The sequence below is a fragment of the Vespula pensylvanica genome, chromosome 9, assembly GCF_014466175.1.
Source record: "Vespula pensylvanica isolate Volc-1 chromosome 9, ASM1446617v1, whole genome shotgun sequence".
NCBI lineage: Eukaryota > Metazoa > Arthropoda > Insecta > Hymenoptera > Vespidae > Vespula > Vespula pensylvanica.
The window spans coordinates 3,459,050-3,477,658 of NC_057693.1; the positions used below are offsets into that span (position 1 = coordinate 3,459,050).

Below are 18,609 nucleotides of genomic sequence, written 5' to 3' on the forward strand. Positions count from 1 at the left end.
GGTAGTTCGGATTCGAACGGTGATCAATGGACCAGCTATACGTTCCCCGAAGTTCCTCAACGACATTTCGCCGAGCAATTGACTCGCATGGATGCCGAAGTATTCAAGAAACTCGTGGCGCATCAATGTTTAGGCGCAGTTTGGTCTAGAAGAGATCGTTCGAGGAATCACGAGGCAGCTACGGTCTTGGCAACGGTCAATCAGTTCAACGCAGTATCCTTACGCGTAATATCGACTATTTTGACAGAACCGACAATGAAGTCGCAAGACCGTGCGAGAATTCTCGAGGCCTGGATCGACATCGCGCAGGAATTAAGAGTTCTCAAGAATTTCAGTAGCTTGAAGGCTATAGTTTCCGGTTTACAAAGTAATCCGGTTTACAGGCTGGAAAAATGTTGGCAGTCTATGCCAAGAGAAAAGCACGAATTGTTTCGAGAACTCGAAAGAATTTTCTCCGAAGAGAACAACGCTTGGACGCAGCGAGAATTGTTGATCAAGGAAGGGACAGCTAAATTCGCTGACACCGCCGGTAGAAGCGACAGACATCTTCAAAAATTATTTCAGAAGCAAAATACTCACGCTGGAGTAAGTTCTTTATTCTTTTCTTTCTTTTTTTTTTTTTCCTGTATAGTTTCACGCGACGGAATATATATTATCCGACGAATGATTTTTCTCATCGGGAAATATTTCGAATTTCAGAATATCAGTTACGGCACGATACCGTACTTGGGCACGTTCCTGACGGATCTCACGATGATCGACACCGCCATCCCCGATACGATAGCGGACGGTCTGATCAATTTCGATAAGAGACGGAAGGAGTTTGAGGTACTCGCCAGAATAAGACTGCTTCAAGGTGCTGCGAATGCATACAACTTTAGTACGGATCCATTGTTCGATCGTTGGTTCCATTCCGTGGTGGTGTTGGATGATCGAGAGGCGTATAAATTGAGCTGTCAAATCGAACCTCCACCACCCGGTAACACCTTAAATAGTCGGGGCAAGAAGAAGCAGGTCAGGCCATTAAGCACGATTTCGTTGATCCTCATTCGTTCCCGAATGTCGTACTTTAGTCGAAAGAAGACTGAGCCGAAATTTGCGTTACAGAGTCATCAGGGTCATCGGAAGAACGACTCGATAGCCTCTACGTCGAGCTCTAGCAGTTCGCAATTCTATTGCGATCTCGATTCTCTACCTAGTTCGCCGCACAATTCGTTGGACCGTCGTACATCGCCGTCGCAAATGTCAAGCTCCTCTTCGAGTTCTTCTCTACCCTCCTTGGACGTGTCCTTGAGCTCGGGCGGAGGTGGCGGGGGAGCGATCGCTGCCAATCGTTTGGCTCCACCCAGCGGGACTTCTTTTACAGCGAATGGAAGTACTCCGAACTTGGTCTCCAGTCCGAGTCATTCGCACAAGAATTCACCAGACTTTTACATTATTAAGGTTACCATGGAAAGCGAGAACGTAGAAACGGACGGTGTGGTGCTTTACAAATCGATCATGTTATCCAACAACGAGAGGACTCCCCAAGTAATACGTAACGCTATGCTCAAATTAGGGATCGAGGGTAGTCCCGATCAATATACTCTCGCTCAAGTTTTACCCGATCGAGAAATGGTTCTACCACATTCGGCTAACGTTTATTATGCCGTAAACACCGCACACAATCTTAATTTCATTCTACGACCTAAAAGGGACGTCAATGATTCTGCCACGGACAGTCCGAAAAGTAAAACCAGTCACAATCACAAACGGTAGTGTTGGCTACACGAGGATCTTATCCTCGGTCTATCCTCGAAACTTTCGGTGCGGCACGATCGTCTATCGCGATTCGAATGCGATCACGAAGGATAGGGGAAAAAAAGAAATAACTAAAATAGAGAAAACATTCCTTTTCATTTTTTTTTTATTTCTATTTTTTCTTTTCTTTTCTTTTTTTTTTCTATTTCTCGAATCAATCCTGCGACACTCTCGATTATATTCTTTCGAAGGAAAGAAGTTTCGTTTGCATCGAATATCCGATATTGAATCTCATCGCGCTCTGCCATTCGGTGCGTTTCTCTATTTACTTGTTTACTTTTTGTTTTTCTTTTCCCTTTGTTCTTTTTTCTCTGTTCTTTTTTTTTTTAGAACCATGACAGAGCTGTTACTTCGTACATCGATTCGTAAATCGTTCGATCGAACGGTCGCGATGCATTTAATTTATAAGATACGTCATTTTTATTCTTCTTCCATTGCAACGTAACGACGGACTAATTAATTAAGTGTTAGCAAAATAAAGAAAAAAGAGAAATCGTTTAGCATGGATAGGTTTTTATCTATCGTATAGAGATTGTTTAGTCTTGAAAGAAATGTAGATGAAGGATTGGTATAATATTACAATGTAATATCGAACGCGATACGTATATTTACAAACGTTTGCGTTATATACGCTACACACACATACGCACACACGTTCATTCTTTCACACACACACTCACATACGCATACACATTTATATTTACCTAGCGGTTATATTGAGATTATAAGGAGAAACAATTTGCCGAAAATAGAGAAGCAGAAGAAGAAGAAGAAGAAGAAGAAGAAGAAGAAGAAGAGAAGGGTCCGCATTGGAAAGAAAGAGTATTATTGTGATCGTTGTATATAAAAATCTCTTAGAGTTCCGTGAATCGAGTGTTATTCGTAAAGGATTGAATCGGCCAAGTGGACCAAATTTAGATCACCCATTTGAAAGAAAACTAACGGGCAAATATTTTGTCAATTAATTATTTTCTTTCGAACGAAACGACAGAAATACGTCGGTTTAATAATTGAGAGAACCTTTCGAAGGGAAGACCAAAACGTATACATAGAAATTTAGTCTCGTTCGATTGAGTTATTCGAAGAAAAAAAAAAAAAAAAGGAAAAGGAAAAGAGAAAAAGAAGAAGGAAAAAAAGAAAAAAGAAAACAAAAGTAATAGAAAAAAGAAATATACAGATAAAAATGGTCAAACGAATTCTGTGATATCGGAGTCGCTTATTCTGGCCTCGAGAAATAGGATAGATCATCGACGATCGGGTCCAGTTTCGATGCGAAATCAATACATTTTTTACTTTCATTCTCATATCACGAATAAATAAATAAATAAATTAATTAATTAAATGAATAAACAAATAAATGAATGAATGAATGAATGAATGAACGAACGGACTAACACAAATCGGCAAGGAATGAATTATTATCGTTCGATTTTATTTCAATCGGCAGAATGTTGATATATTTTTGACATGCAATATATACGTACACATGTAAGAAAGAAGCACCGAATAACAGCGAGGGAAGAAAAAAAGAAGAAGAAGAAAAAGATAAAAGAGGAGACTGTCGTGGGGCGATTTTTCGCACAATAATAACAATAATCGATCGAGCTTCGTTTTTGATCTAACTACGTGGATGTTTTTCTTTTTTCCTTTTTTCTTTTCATGTTGTTTTTTTTTCTTCTTTTCTTTTTGTTTATTTTTTTGTTTGTTTTCTCTTGTTTTTTCTTTCTTTCTTTTCTTTTTTTTTTTTAAACTAGGTTTAGGCAATTTTGTACTTATCTTAGTCGAACTCTCTCCCTTCGTTGGATGTTAGCTAGTTATTAATTATAATATTATACGTGTATACACCTATCCGTTAATTGATTGAAGTCGCGTCGTGCAAAATGGATGTATAATGTGAATCGATAACGAAAACGAAAATAGATGGCCTAAACTTTTCTCGACTTTTTTCTTTTTTTTTTTTTTTTTTTTTTTTTTTTTTTTAGAAGATCCTACCGGCACAAATCACGTATCCACGTAACACGATCGTACCCATAATTATTTATCATCGTTATTATAGATGTTTACGTGTACTTTTGCCCAGACGATGCATCTTCCTGAAATAATTTCAAAGTAAGTTTTACTGTCACGATAATCTCGATTGTCATTGAATCCTTTATCGTCCTAACAACATCATTTCCTCTCCTTTTAATTAATCGCAACATAAATCCTGTTTTTTATTCTGTCCACAATAGATACAACGTATCCCGATTATAAGAGTCATCCTGTATGGATTTATCCCATATCATTTAAATATCCATATCCTCGAAAGTTTCCCTCTTGGATGAACCACGATGCGTTAGTTAGCAGCGATAACGTCGTTCCATCGAGTCGATGAGTGGACTTCCGGAATGCAAGTACATCCGGCACGCGAACCTGTTGAGCCAAGGTTAAAATGGGAGAAAGTGCAAGTACCCTAAGTTTCACCCCGAAAGGCAGGTAGGTACGACTTTAGCTTCGTCTTTAGGTCGTGCTAAGAATAAAACCGAAGGTAGACGACAATGTTCCTGGACGATTTGTCTTATCTTTATCTCTCTTTCGTTTTCTCTCTTTCTCTCTCTGTCGATCTCGTCGTCTTTTCTTGATCAATATGATAATGAAAGCAAAGCTTTTATCGTGACGAAGATGACGACGATCATGACGATCATGATGATGACGACGACGACGACGACGACGACGAGAAAGCATTGTCTAACAACGGAAGTTTATATTGGACGTTGCCACGAGTTTAGGAAACTGGCTCAAGGTCATACCGACGACGTCAGAGATAGAAATTTGCAAACTGTAGGAATTACTGTAGGACGTATAGGTATATTTCTTGAGCTTAGAACTTTGATCGATTTTTCAAGTGAATTTAGACATTGCACAATCGTTCCGTTATATTTCTTGATAACTTCTACACAAACACACACATGATTTAAATTAAAAAATACGAGGAAAAAACTATAATTTGACATTTGAAAGTATTTTGTGAAGTTAAATTGCATGTCCGACTACGTTTAAATCTTTCCACTGTGAACTGACAATTTATCGTACTAATGTTAGTCTCTATATATAGGGATACAATGCTAATGTTTCAAATTTATGTTCTTCGTCAAAAAGAAAAAGAGAGAGAGAGAGAGAGAGAGAGAGCCATATATACACGTATATACATATACAATGAACATTAATCAAATTTATATTTCAATTCCATATAGCATCTTTGCTTATATAACGAATACATTAATTGAAACGCCTACGATTGCCAAGAAAGGTCTCATTTTGAAGGCAAACATTCAGTCGAATTCAAAAAGATGAAATGAAGAGTAGAAAGGAAGAAACGAGTAGGTGGATGAAACGCATGCCAAAAATAGCTTCTTTTCTTTCTACGGATATCCTCTAGTTTTTTATGTGTATGTACATACTGGTGTATTTGAGCACAGAAAATCGTCGAATTGTCATTCATGCGTATCGAGTTCGTATAGGACTCTGAAATCGAAAAAACCGATGCGTGATAATGAGTATACGAAAGAGGTGAAAAGAAAAACGAATGGATTGGTATAGACGGTTCATTTTTTCTTTCTTTTTTTCTTTTTCTCTTTTTTCTTTTTTTTTTATGAGCGATGAAACAGCAAAGGGTTTTCAAATCTTGTTAGTTATATAAATATGTTTATTTATAATTAACGATGATTTTGTACAATGACAGAGAGAAGAATTATATCTTAGAAATTATGGAGAAGAACGTGGTAAAGTAATATTTACAAGTTCGGACTAAAAATCTTCTTCTATTTAGGAAAACACAGATGTGTCCAATGAGCCTAGCGTAATTGTACCTACGTTGATCCTTTTGTCTTTCAATTTTCAACAGACTATTAATTCCATGTGATGATCTTTCACAATTTTAGATTCATAGAATACGTCTTGGTGTTTCGTAATATAAAAAAAATAAAAAATTGATTAATGCGATCGAATAAAGAAAAACAGTTGGAAACGGAAACGATTGCAAATTAACAATCGTATTAACATTTGATTTGTATTTAATCGATAGAAGAAAGATTTACGTTGGATCCTCAGTATAGGGATCTAATTGAAAACTAGAAAGATATTTCAGGAACAAATGAACGTTCGCGTTACGTGATAGGTAGATAAAAAGCATTCTTGGGGATGAGCTTGCGCCCTGTGTGCTTGGGGACACACAGTAGGGGTGGTGTATAAAAAGTTTCTATCAAAGTCTCGACAGATGGCGCGTCGTTCGTTGGGGGTCGAAGAAATAGAGATATATAGTCGCCGATTGAACCGGTGAACTCGAGGATGCAACCCCCGGCTGAGACCTCGGCATCCCGAGCAACGGCAGTCGCGAGCAGTCGCGAGCTTCGTGCCGAACTGGGGCGATGCTTGTCACTCGTTTACGCGATCACGAACGTTCGTCATTGCTGCTGCCGTCGGTAACGTTCAAACGTTATTTCTTAGATCCCTTTAACTGTTATCTTCCTTGTCAGCCTCCTCGATATTTTCTTTCTTCCTTTCTACGACCCTTACGAATATTTCCTTATTCTTCTCGACGCCATCGCGATCGGCTCGCAAGCTTCAACGACGCGACGATACCCAGGTCGACACGTGAGCACGACGACGTTCTACCAACGAGATGAGAGACGTGAGTTTCGAATCAATGTGAAAAAGGAAACAAAAGAAGGAAAAGGGAAAGGGAAGGAAAAGATAAAAGACAGAAAGGAAGAAAAGAAAAAGGAAAAGGAAATGAACTTTACATCTTTTTGTATTATATATTTCTCGGGCTTTTTTTTTTCTTATTTGTTCGTTTATTTATTTATTTATTTATTTATTTATTTATTTATTTATTCGTTCGTTCATTAGTTCGTTCATTAGTTCGTTCATTAGTTCGTTTGTTTCTAATTTTCTTTTTTTTTTTTCTCTTTCGGTATCCCATAGGAGGAGTTACTATCCGTCGTTAATTTTTCGTGGTTAAAGAATAACGTCTAATTACAGAGGTAACTTTGTGTTTCAGTGAATAATTACGTTCTCGTATTATTCCTCTATTTGTTAGTTTTACGTTAATTTTATGTCACATCTAGTTCGTCTTTGTTATCATAGAAAAAAAAAGGAGAGAGATATCTAACGAAGAACAAAGTGTGAAGAAATATCATCGGTTACTTCAATCGGATTATTTTGTCAAGGTCTTATTACGCCGACTCGTTCCTCGAGATATTGGAAAGAACACGAATTATGATCGGAGATCGTGGAAGCACTTGAAAGTCTAAACAGCAATGGCGCGCGATCGTCGTTCCGTTTGACAGAGTTCGTCCTTTTCGTTTCCATCGTCGATTATTTATTTTCTTTTGATTTTCAATGGCGTTCCTTTCGTTTCATTTGTATGTTTCATGAATTACACGTATCACTTGCAAAAGTGATTATAATTTTTTATCAAATGTTCTAATATTTTTGCTTAGCTCGAAGCATCGAAAAAGAGAAAGATTTGGAGATTTCTTCTGATTAGAAAAATAATTCCATGATTAACGTAACATAAAAATGGAATATCTCTGATATTTCTCTGTACAAAGTACATTATCCGTCTTTTTTCCTTTCTTTTCTTTTTCCTTGCTTTTTTTTTTTATTCCTAGCTGTAGTAGATCCGTATATTCTATTTTTTTGAAACTCAAATTTCTTTTTACCACCGTTGAAAGTCTCATTAGAATAGGAGTCCGATATAATAAGGATTGTAAGAAAAAAAATGTTCGAGTTGCGCCAGTTCCATCGTATGTCGGTATTCTTTAGTCAACCATAACTTCTTGCATTGAGAATTAACAAGTTGCTAATTAAAAAGAAAAAGAAGACAAGTTTCTCATTAATAATATGTTAATAATAATTATTATGTGTTATTTAATAATAATATTATTATTTATTGATTAATTATATTCGTTTGAATACAAATAAAAAGTAAATGAGAAATAACAAATTAGAAATAAACGGATTTAATTCAATGTCTTTTTTTCTTAATTGACAAATAAATTGTTTTATGATAACAATGTTTCAAGTTTATAAAAAATTTAAACGACGTCCGCGGGTTACGTTGAGTGCGTGCAAACTTCGTTATTCCGTGCCAACAAATCTGACGGTTAGCTTGAAAACCTGTAGATTATATGTTCTCTTGCCAAATTACCGAAAGGTTTCCGCGTGGTAACACAGAATTTTTTTACGCTCGTGAACTCTGTAATAAGATAGGTGGTAGGTATATCGAAGTTAGAGAATCGATGTTTTTTCTTCGGACGATTTCCTTAGGTCGCTTTACTTAGTCTTTTTCCTTTCGAAAAGAAAGAAAGTTAGATGGATTCGTCACGATATCGTTCTTCTATGCCGATCGATTCTACTTTTAACGATCATGCGATATAAGACCTACCCATTTATTATTGACAACGTTTTTTCTTTTTTCCTTTCTTCTATTTTTTCTTTCTTTTCTTTTTTTCTTTATATAATATATATATATACACATGCAATTCTTTATTGTAAAAATCTAAATTCATCGACATAGAGATAATTAAAGATTTCATACGTTATGTAATCTTTATACGATCTTTCATGGTTCCCCTTTTTTTTTCATCTTCGTTCTTTACGTTAGATTACATTGCATATTAATAGACATAGCCATTTGTTATTGAGAACATTTCTTTTTCTTTTTCTTCTTTTTTTACTTTTTTCCCCTCTTTTTTTATAATTTTTTATCATAAAAATTTAAATTCATCGACGAGAAAATTAAAGATCTTGTCTATCATTTTTATCTTCAAAGACGATAATACGATCTTTCATCATTTTTCTTTTCTTTTGTCTTCGTTTTTTACGTTAGATTATATCTATTATGTATACAGTCTATAGTTAGATACATTCCTATATATGTATATGCATGTAATCATCAGCCTAATGTTATAGAAAAAATTGTTCTCTTCGATTATACATTTATTACGTAATGTATGCTTTTAATATTAGATTTATCGACCGACACAAATTATTAACTCCATCAATCGTTTTTATAGAAACGTCTACATTAAATTTCGTCCAACAGTTTTTTCAATGGCATTACGATTTTTCTTTTAGTAGACATTAAATATTAGATATCTACGTATGATCAATTTTAGAAACATCTCTTTTCTCTTCTCATTTCATTCTATTTTTTTTTTTTTTTTTTAATTCTAATTCTTTTACCGACATAAATATGAGAGATATATCTTAATATGTCGAAATAATTATTATTAGTTCTAGCGTTAATCGGTAGTCTGATGATGTAGAAAAAATATTTTTCTTCAATTACGAATTTATTATATATGTACATGTATGCATTTAACACAATGGATTTACCAACCAGTCAAAATTATTTATTTCAATCATTTTTATACAAACGTTTACTTCAAATGTCCTTTAATATTTTCTTATAAGTTTAAAAAATAAGTAAAGAAATATACATATATATATTTGATTTTTAAATAAATAAATACATATGTATATGTATGCATATATATATATTTTTTGAAAGATCGTTATTTTGTATTTCAATTCTTTCTCGAAAGTTAAAAACGGGATCGAACGCACAGACACGAGATTCTCGGTAGGAGTAATCCGGGAAAATGTGCGCGCGCACGCTCACTTTTACGATGGAATACATTTTCCACGACGACACAGCTTTTGTCAAACCTTCCAAGAGCTTTTTATACGCGTTTACTAGTCGAACCGATTGGCTGGATTTACCTGCCGAATGCAGGGACGTTTACCGGATCCTTTTGTCCGATTGCTTCTTCCATTATCGAGTAAGTACTCGTATTGACAGGATCCTCTTTTTTAGAGATGCAAAAATTCAAATCTCGCATTCGTTTTCATCGATGGACAGCCGCCAATTTTGTGCTCGAAGCTTTACGATCGAATTTGAAAAATCCAAACGTCAATAATATCGTGTTTGTTTCTAGAAATAAAGCATGAACGAGAGAGAGAAGGAAAGAGATCTATTCTATTTAATTATATTCATGGTAGTGTTGAACAAATAGAAAATAACGAGCAAAGACAAGAAATTAAAAATAAATAATAATACTGCGACATAAACAATATAGATAAAAAACAGATAAAAAGGAGAGACAGAGATTTTATTTTATTTTCTTAATCATTCTATTTTATTTAATTATATTCATGATGATGTGTTGAGGATAAAAGACAAAGAAATTATGTAAGTAAAAAATAAATAATAATTAATAATTCGATGCGGAAAATGTAGACGATAAAAGATGTATATTATATATATATATATATATATATATATATATATATATATATATATATACATAATATCTATTTCATTTAATTAGATATATTTATAATGGTGTCGGACATGAGAGGCAAATAACGTGCGTAAATTATAAATGAATAATAATAAATAATAGTTAAGTAAAAAAGAACAAAAAGGAAGAAATAACAATCATACAATATAGAAAATATAGACGAGAGAAAAATATAAAAAGAGCGAAGGAGAGAAAGAGAAAGAGAAATGGAAAAAGAGAGAAAGAAAGAAAGAAAACAGACAACATAGGAAAGCTTTAAAGTCGAACTTCAAGATATATGTATTTTTTGTTTGTCTAACGCTTTTTATCCTTGTAGACGCTCGAGTTCCCCTTCTAATGGCTCTAACAATATTTGTGCTTTAACTTACGATCACACACGGAGGAAAGTCAAAACTGTGAAATTCTCTTAAAACGTAACATTAGAAAATTTTTACTTTCGAATCGGTCTCGTTTTACATTCAATTCAATCATATCGAAAGTTGTTTCTCTATTTGTTTTGCAATTTTAAATAATTTCAAATTGATTGGATTACATGTTTCAATTTGTTTGTAGAGATTTGCTTAGATTGATTAAGAGGACAAAGGACCTTACATTATTTTAACGAATCCGATTAAAATATGTTCTTCTTATTTATTTATCGAATCGAATAATTTTTCATAATTGAATAATTTCAAGATATATCGATAATGTGTAAGAAATACGTTTCAGAAATTTTCGATTTTCTTCGGTTTTTGAATTCAGAAAAAATTTTTCTTTCCTTTTCTTTCTTTTTTTTATACAGTTCAATTTCTTTCGGTTTGAAAAATAGAAAAAAAAATGTCGGAATGATCTCTTGGTCTTTCTCTTTCTCTCTCTCGTAACACTTTTTAGTTCACGACCTCATGGCTTTTAGAATCGATCTTTGTGACGTAGTGCGTGAACCTTCTCCTTCGTGGAAAAAAGGCGAGGGCCCGGCTTCTCCATGTTAATAACTAATAACTATACTACTATACGTAAGTTCAAATATGTAGAAACTTAGGCGGTCGTTTTATTACGCCGTATATTTTAATCCCTTTTCATTCTTTTTTCAATTGAAATATTTAATTGAATCGAAAATCTCCCCAATGAAATATCCTTTATCAAAGGATCTCTATTTTATTATTTCAAAGAAAATATTCATTTCAAGTTGAAATTTATTCGAACGTAGTTAAGTAAAAAAACGTGCTATTACGTTTACGCTTAAAATCCGTAAGTTTAACGCGAATTCTCTGAATGACACTTGTATCTATCCATATTGAATGTAAATTCGAAGAGTATAAAATGGAGAAAAAAAAGAGAAATCGCATACATGAGAAAAAAATTACTTGCGCGAATATATGCAGTCGAGTGGTGATTATATAATTAATGCGTTGGAAGGGAAAAGAAAAATAAAAAAAAAAAATCGATAATATTGCGAGCTTATGTATGAGATTATATTTTCTTTTTAGTCGAAATAAAACGTAATTCTACGAATCGGGGAAATATTCGCGATTACTGAAAGAGCGGTTAAAGTCAACGAAATATATCTATAAACATTTGTGAAAAAGCAAACGAATCAAATGAAAACTATTTGCCACAAGGATTGAAATTGTGTATAATAATTGAAAATTTCTAATAAATTCGAATACCATTAAATTGTTGAGCAACGTTAAATGTTGAGCTAACGATTTTACATGAACATACGGTTTTAACATAGGGTATATACACGTACATACATATTATTTATTTAATAATGTTTTATCAACGTACGTTAAGCTTACGTGCAGGTAAAAACGCGATATGATTCATGCGAACTTAATATTCTTAGACGAATACATGTGTTGTAGATACGTAGTATGTCGTGGACAAACAAATACGCATAAAGTTCGAGTAACTTTTTCTATTACCTTGTCCCTTTGTACATACATATGTCCATGCGAGTTAATACTTTTAACTTCGTTATTATAATAAACGAAAATATCATCGTAGACATCGTTGTTAAAGGTTTTAATTTTAGAAACGTCGTATTATACGTTAGAAGAAAATTCTTTTTAATTATATCGACGATAGAAAATAATAATTCGTTTAATTTTATTTTTTTAATTATGTTCCGAGTATTTTTTTTTCTCTCTCTCTCTCTCTCTCTTTCTTTCTCTCTCTCTCTCTCTCTCTCTCTGTCTCAAGAGAATATCATCGGGCTGATATACGTTTCCATTGTGTAGACTAAACAAACATAAGCAGCGATTAGTCGACGGAATATCCTAGATTAGCTCTATCGCTTTAGCATTCGTACTTACACTTGGCTATTTCTATATCATACAATTAGTTTAATAGTATTAATTCCTTAATGCATGATTCGATGTATTCTCTCTTTGAAATTTTTAACGAGATCAATTATTATACATAGAAATGTTATAGACTATTTCGTTAAAAAATATTTCATGGGAAAAAATACTTTCGTATATATTATTACATATATTATCTAAAACTATATTAAATATTAATACAATCTTCTCCCCTTTTTTTTTCTTCTCTTTGTAATTCCATAAAACCGCATGCATTTAAGGTTTATTTATTATTTATCCTTTATACATAGTCAACGTATTATATTCTTTATTATCGATTTAATAAATATATAAAAATATGATGCCAAGGGAGTATGTCTGTCTCTGCGTGACCGACTTATATTTTTCTTTTTAGTTCGAGTAGATCGTTTGGTCGGTGTTAATGAAAAAAAAAAAAAAAAAAAAAAAAAAAGAATAAGAAAAAAAGAAAAAAAAACAGGAAAAAATAAAAAAAGAAGGAAAAAATAAAAAATGGTAAAAGTCTAAGGGGTAGTTCGTGAGTCTAGAATTTTACACGATCTATCTGTATACATACATACGTACATATATACATAAATATATATATATACATAGATATATAGTAAGAAATAAAAATACGTTACTCGGCCGAGTCGGATCTTTCTCGTCGTGCTGAGTCGTACAATCGACGTTGAATACACGTATCTATGCAAGAACGTCACGCGAAAGGGGCGGAAGAGGGAAAGGGAAATTGGATTCGATCCTTCGATTCCGTTTAGAGTACCATTGGGAATACTGCTGCTGTTCGAGAAAGACAATTTCTCTCTTTCTCTCTCTCTTTCTCTCTCTCTCTCTATCTCTATCTCTCTCCCACTTTCTTTGCTTTTAAAAATTTATATATATATATATATCTATGTATGTATATATGTATGTATTATAGAGAGTATTGTAAGTTCGTGCGCTCGTTTGTAACGAAAAATATCGTGACGGTGAGTCGTGTCTTATATTCTTTTTTTATCACGACTAAGGTACAATGTAATTAACGTTAGATATAGTATAATCCTAAAAAAAAAAAGTATATTAAATACTAACTGCACGCGAATAATTTTCGATTTGACTTACTTAGTTTTATAAGAAAATCGACTAGTTCGAGTATTATTTTCGTTTTACATGAATTGAAATTATATCGTATATATTTAGCTTCTTTTTTTATATCGTCGGATTAAATAGATAAAAATTATATTATGCGGAAGTTATGGTATTAAATATATATATATATTGTTTCGCAAAAATTAATTTCGCATATTAACACGTATTAACAATTTTGTTCATTTACATTTATATTTAATCCGTTCGTCTTTATTTTATTATAAGTAACTCTATCATTTTCTTTCTTTTTTTACATTAATGTTACATTTCATTTAAATCGATAAACTATCACGCCTAAACCTTTGTAGATTTCATTAATTCGCGATATTCTTTTTTTCTTTTTTACTCAGAATCGGAGAAACAATAATGTATAGTAAGGGAAAGAAATTTATTTTCGTTCTGGTTGATTTACGTCGAAGATACATGGGAATACGTCGATAAGATTTCGTATGTCACGGCGATTGCTTTCGTAGTGGTCGAAAAGTCTCACACAAACTCGCACGAATTTACACGTGTTTGCTTTATATTGCACGATATCGTGAATATTCAACATTGCGACGAACATTGCCACGCAATGCGGTGTTAAGCTTTCTCTCTTTCTCTTTCTCTCTCTCTCTCTCTCTCCCTCTCTATCTATCTATCTATATATGTATATATGTATACACATATGTACATACATATATAGATACATAAATACATAGATACATACATATGTACATACTTATGTACGTAATTGCTCGTCAGCATGTTCATTTGTTACTGCGAATTTAGAGACAGAAAGAAAAGGATAGCAGGATAGGTATGTTGATGAAAGGTTAAAGAAAGAAAAGAAAAAGTATTTTTGAAATAGAATTAGAAAGAGAGTAATCGACTGTAAAAAGAGAAAAAGAAAAAAAAAAAGAAAAAGAAATTAACCTCTATTTTCTAGCTTTCAAGGCTTATTCTTTCTTTTCTTTCTTTCTTGCTTTCCCCATTCCTATTTCTTTCTTTCTCCCTTTTGTTCGTCTAACAAACGAGTCGGAATCCGTGAAGTGTCTCGAGCGAATTATATGTCGAGCAAATGAATTTCGACGTTTAACCGAGGTAGCACTTCGTTGAAAATTACTTCTTCCCATGTAGGCGTTGAGAGAAGTCGTCGTTAGATATTCGTATTTCGTTGAAAATATGTGTATGTGTTTGTGTGTCAAGATATGTGTATGAGACTGTGTCATGAAAACTTGACGTTAGAATTTAATATCTTTACGTTATTGATAATATCAAATACGTTCTTGACATTTATTTGGAAGATATCAGAAAGATTACTCTTGATCGATCATCGATTTTTTATTATTATTTATTCATCCTGCATTTTATTAGTTCTATTTTATCAGCTATTAATATAGTATTTTATGAAGAAATATTCTCTCTTTTTTCTCTTCAAGATATTTCAAAAGCATCGTTCTCAATGATAGATAAAAATTAATATTTCGTTATTGTTCGAAAGGATCGAATAATATACATTTGTTATTGGAATAGTTAACAATTTCGATTAGATGTACGAATATTACCAATTCCTATTTGAAACTTATTATTGTCGTTTTAACGAAAAGCTCCATTGTCTTTATGGTTTATGATTCTCTTATATTACATTCCAATCCTTTCCATTCTTATCATTTATGCCTTTATGCGTATCGAGCTGAACACTAGAAACATCTCTTTTCAAATAAAAGGGAAACTTTCCAATCGCGTCGATGTGCTTCTTTGTATCTGCAAATATTGAAAAAAAAGAAATACCTTTTATTTCAATTTCATGTTCTTAGTCCTTTCTTTCGAATGAAAAAAATCATATATACATATATATTTTTTTATATATACATATATATACGATTGAATGAAATATACAATATTTATTACGCGTGCTTTTATTTAAATATTAGACTATAATAATTTAATAACAAATTTCCTAATATTCTCGATTGTTCGTCAGAGTGACTTTCCATAATGGCACCGCGAGTTAGCTCAGAAACGACGAAGTTTCAAGGTCGTTTTATTGGGAGGGACTCTAACGTCGATACACATCGTTTAATCAATTTGTAATCGAGGGGATGGAACAAAGGACGCTAGGTAGTCATTGTGTCGACGGTTTTCGTACCATGATGTTATTCTTGTGCCAGGTACAGAATCATGTTCGTGACTAAGCGCAGACACTTTTCTGTCTAACGACATACGGAACATATATGTATTCATATACACGTAGAGTGAGAAAGAGAGAGAGACACTCTTGTATCGATTTATTCGACTTGTTCTGTTCCTCGAAAACGTTTACTCTTCGTTCGAAAGTTTCCTTCAACTTTTTATTTTCCTTTTCATTTTTTTTTATTTTTCTTATTTTCTCAGCTGTCTTTTTACGATTTATTTAAAATAAATCATTCATTAATTTGTTTTATCTAGTAAAAGATACATAGTAGCCTTTAGATATTATCCAAGTGGTCGATACCATCATTAGTTCAGTTTAGTTCAGTGGCACAAGCAAATGTTGATATCAGAGTGGAACTAATTGCTTGTTGCTAGAATGTTTTTTTTTTTGCAGTAAACCTTGGAATACTACTGTCTATACTACTGTCTATAGTTCGATCGTTACATAGATCATTTATGTGGTTCTCTGTTCTTATTTCGTATTTGTTGGCGATACATATCTCTATTTTCCTATTTTCAATGGGAATCGATATAGAGGTCTTTTCTGAGATCCTCGTTTCTGACATACCATAAGGCATTAACCATTGTACGAAGGATTATAGATTGAAGTGCTTCCATCTTATTGATATGGCTTTTAGCAGTTGTTCCCCAGAGTTCGATAACGTAAATGTATATATCTATGTATGCGTGTATGTCCAGATTGGTTTTATAACGACTTAGTAATATTGGTAGTTTATTTTTAGCGTTTAATTACCCTTCAACATCGAATCTAAGTAACTTACTTAGTATCTTAACTTATACTTTAATCTGACACATTACATTTGTAATAGTTAACGATATTAGATGGTATTTTTATACGTTAGAACAATGATCAAATATATATGCATATTATTCGTAGCATAGAGCAAACTTCAATCATGCGAATTATTTCGATTAGGTATTATCTTTACGCTACTAAAAGCACAGTATATATAGCACCATATACATGGTTTACACGCGAATATGTAGTATATGAAATAGCATTCTTGTACAACTTCGCATGGCAGGTGACCCGTGAAAATGGCCGATTTGCGCTGGCCACATTAATACGCTGAGTTTAATTTCCGTAAAAGCTTCGACCAGTTCCATTCGATCGGACGATAGGATAAACCTTATCGAATATTATGCGATTAGTTGTCGATTCTTTAGAAATTCGTAGATATTTATTTGTTGATGTTGTTATTATCGAAAAAATTGTTTTCGCTTATCGCATTGTTCTTTTATTTATTTTTTTCTTTCTTTCATTGCATTTCGTTATGACATATGTTTGAAGTCGAAACAAAAGGTTTTTCCTTAAATGTCACTCGTTTGTTCACGTCTTTACACATATGCATTATACAATATTTCTTTCCGTAGTCGAAACGAAACCATGTTCAAAGTTCTCTCTTTCTCTCTCTCTCTCTCTCTCTCTCTCCCTCTCTCGATAGTTAAAGCCAGTTTTATTTTCTTGGGAACGATTGAACTCGTTTATTTTTAGGAACTCGAAGGTTTTCTACTACTAGCTATATTAATCTTCTGACGTCAGTGATAAATAGTTTATACATTGTGAGTGATAAATGATATAAAATGTTGAAGCTCATAATGTCATTGAAAAACTGTAGACTCAGCGGATTAACGTAAGCGGTACACACCAAGAAGAATATTTCATTATAATAAGATGCTCGTAGTGCATTTGTTATGAAACATAGTAGCAAGTTTACTTTTCGACGATGGATTAATTAAAAAAAAAAAAAAAAAAAAAAAAAAAAAGAGAAAGAAAAAAAAGAGAAAAAAGGAAAAAAAAATGATATCACCAGTAGTATCATCGTATAATTTTAACGTTATAAATCTTTCCTTCGAAGGATGACAATGTCGTTATTTTGATAGATAGTAAAGTTGTTTGTTCAAAAACGAAAACAATAATTACAAATCACGTAAGCGACAAGTATTGCCCGTGTCATTGATTAAATATAAATTTTAATTCTAATCGAATATTATGACAAAAATGATAAAACGATTTATTTGTTTCTATTCACTTCTATTAATTTCGTGTTGTGTTCTACTAAAAACGTGTTGTTATTATTTTAATGTAGAAGTATCGTTTGAAGTAATAAGTAAGTAAGGAAATAAGTAACTAAGTAACTAACTAAGTAAGTCGTAGACATTGGAGTCTGATAGATACCCTTATCTCATATTTTGAATGAACGAAATTTACGAGAAGAAACGGAGTAAAGAGTAAAGAGCAAAGAGTCCTCGGCATCGGTACGCTTCGTTCTCGCACCTGTGTGAACTACTGAGGTCAGTCGAGGCCCCTTTCTTGAGGCACCTCGTGAAATATTGCTACTGCAGTTGCCGCAGTGTGTTGTTCGAAGGGAGAGTAGTATTCCAATGGCTAGGAAAACACACGGACACGTACCCTCCGGGAGATCTTGCCTACTAGCTGGATGCGTTTCAGGTTTTACGACCCTCTTTACGCGCTATATCGTCCGCCCTATCCCTGACCCTTTAGACATCCGCCTTATACCACGCGACGCGATAAACCGGAAAACGGAGAAGCTAATATTGTGACCGAGCTCGGATCTTCTTTCTACTATTTCTTTCTGTTATTCTAGTGCAGAAAGAAATGAAGAAAGACATAAAGAGAAAGAGAAAAACACGGAGAAAGAGGAAGAGAAAGAGAGAAAGAATAATATTTCCAGAAAAAAATCTATTTCTTTCAGATTTCATTCCTTATTATTTAAAGAAATGTTTTTTTTTTTTTTTTTTTTTATTATTATTTTTTATATCATCTTTTAATATATGCATGTGGTTAATGAGTT

General features: G+C 33.1%; 2 protein-coding genes across 16 annotated transcripts in view; both read left to right on the forward strand.

Annotated features, from left to right (window-relative positions):
* LOC122631597 (ral guanine nucleotide dissociation stimulator) overlaps positions 1-3,735 on the forward strand; it is a 31,297-nt gene extending 27,562 nt beyond the window's left edge. For all 4 annotated transcript variants that reach the window (XM_043817504.1, XM_043817501.1, XM_043817503.1 and 1 more), the window contains 3 exons: positions 1-585; positions 700-1,014; positions 1,108-3,735. The exon at positions 1-585 is cut by the window's left edge and continues 32 nt beyond it. In XM_043817504.1, the coding sequence (XP_043673439.1) occupies positions 1-585; positions 700-1,014; positions 1,108-1,758 (1,551 nt within the window). In that variant the 3' untranslated portion in view covers positions 1,759-3,735. The remainder of the gene's footprint in view (positions 586-699; positions 1,015-1,107) is intronic.
* Positions 3,736-3,788: 53 nt separating this feature from the next.
* The window catches only part of LOC122631596 (whirlin), a 74,888-nt gene continuing 60,067 nt past the window's right edge, over positions 3,789-18,609 (forward strand). For 3 of the 12 annotated variants that reach the window (XM_043817491.1, XM_043817494.1, XM_043817497.1), the window contains exon 1: positions 5,803-6,469. The gene's annotated coding sequence lies outside the window, so the exon portion shown is untranslated. Of the gene's footprint in view, positions 4,276-5,800; positions 6,470-18,609 lie in introns of those variants that run through there. The other 9 variants (XM_043817490.1, XM_043817496.1, XM_043817499.1 and 6 more) reach the window with 7 other exon arrangements.